The sequence below is a fragment of the Mirounga leonina genome, unplaced genomic scaffold (genome assembly GCF_011800145.1).
Source record: "Mirounga leonina isolate KUSES-001 unplaced genomic scaffold, KU_Mleo_1.0 Mir_268, whole genome shotgun sequence".
In the NCBI taxonomy this organism is placed as follows: Eukaryota; Metazoa; Chordata; class Mammalia; order Carnivora; family Phocidae; genus Mirounga; species Mirounga leonina.
The window spans coordinates 127,501-128,380 of NW_023270649.1; the positions used below are offsets into that span (position 1 = coordinate 127,501).

The 880-nt window shown below is 61.7% G+C and overlaps 1 protein-coding gene across 1 annotated transcript in view; it reads left to right on the forward strand.

Annotated features, from left to right (window-relative positions):
* The window catches only part of LOC118026662 (cohesin subunit SA-2-like), a 68,913-nt gene that overhangs the window by 48,325 nt on the left and 19,708 nt on the right, over window positions 1-880 (forward strand). Inside the window, exon 6 of the mRNA XM_035029624.1 lies at window positions 444-555. Coding sequence (XP_034885515.1) covers window positions 444-555 — 112 coding nt within the window. The remainder of the gene's footprint in view (window positions 1-443; window positions 556-880) is intronic.

An 880-nucleotide genomic window follows, 5' to 3' on the forward strand; every position in this document is an offset into this window, starting at 1 on the left:
GAGGCCCCCTGAGGGTCTCCTGAGGGCCCCTGAGGCCCCCTGAAGCCCCCTGCTCCTGAGGGCCCCTCCTGGGCCATCTGGCTGTCTTGCCCTCACTGACGGGTCTGTGTTCAGGTAAAGTTCCCCATTCTCGGCTTCTCTGGGGGTTTGAGGTGCAGCGACTGGGGACAGTCTGGTGGTTGGTTCCCTCCCCAGTGTTGGCCTGGGCTGACAGTCAGCTCAGACAGACAGAAGTCAGTTCTAGAACTCTCCTCCGTGGTCTGTGTCCCGCCCCCATGGCTTCCTGGTAGTCCTGCTCCCCAGGTCTCTGTGTGGCGAGTGTGTGCAGACATGCATGCTGGAGTGTGGGTCGGCCTGGCCCCACAGGACCTGGGAGCCCAGCCAGGTGCACAGGGTCCCCCGCTCCAGGCCGACGTCGGGGTCACTTTCTCTGATCTCCCTAGGCTCCTGGCCCCTCCACCCCACGAAGGTTTCTTTGGTCAAGAGCCCCCTGATGAGTTTGATAGAAATCTCCAGAACATGAAGACGCTTATCGACTTCTACCTGCAGGGCGAGGTGAGGGCGTGGCCGTGTGGGGTCCGGGGACAGGATGTCCGAGCCACGTGAAGGACCTGGACTCGTGTCCCGTGCCCTGCACCCCATGTTCCATGCCATGTCCTATGTCCCATGCCCGCATCCCGTGTTGGGCTGGAAAGGGGCTTGGTTCCTGTGTGAACAACACTTGCTATGGGCACGTGGGAGTCACATCTCTGGGTTGGTGTTCTCATGTGTCTATATGTGTCCACACATGGGAGGGTTGGGAAGGGGGCCCTTCCTGCCTGTGTCATTACCTGACCTCCCCACCCCGTGTCGTCATCCCGTGTCCTCCCCGCCCCGTGTC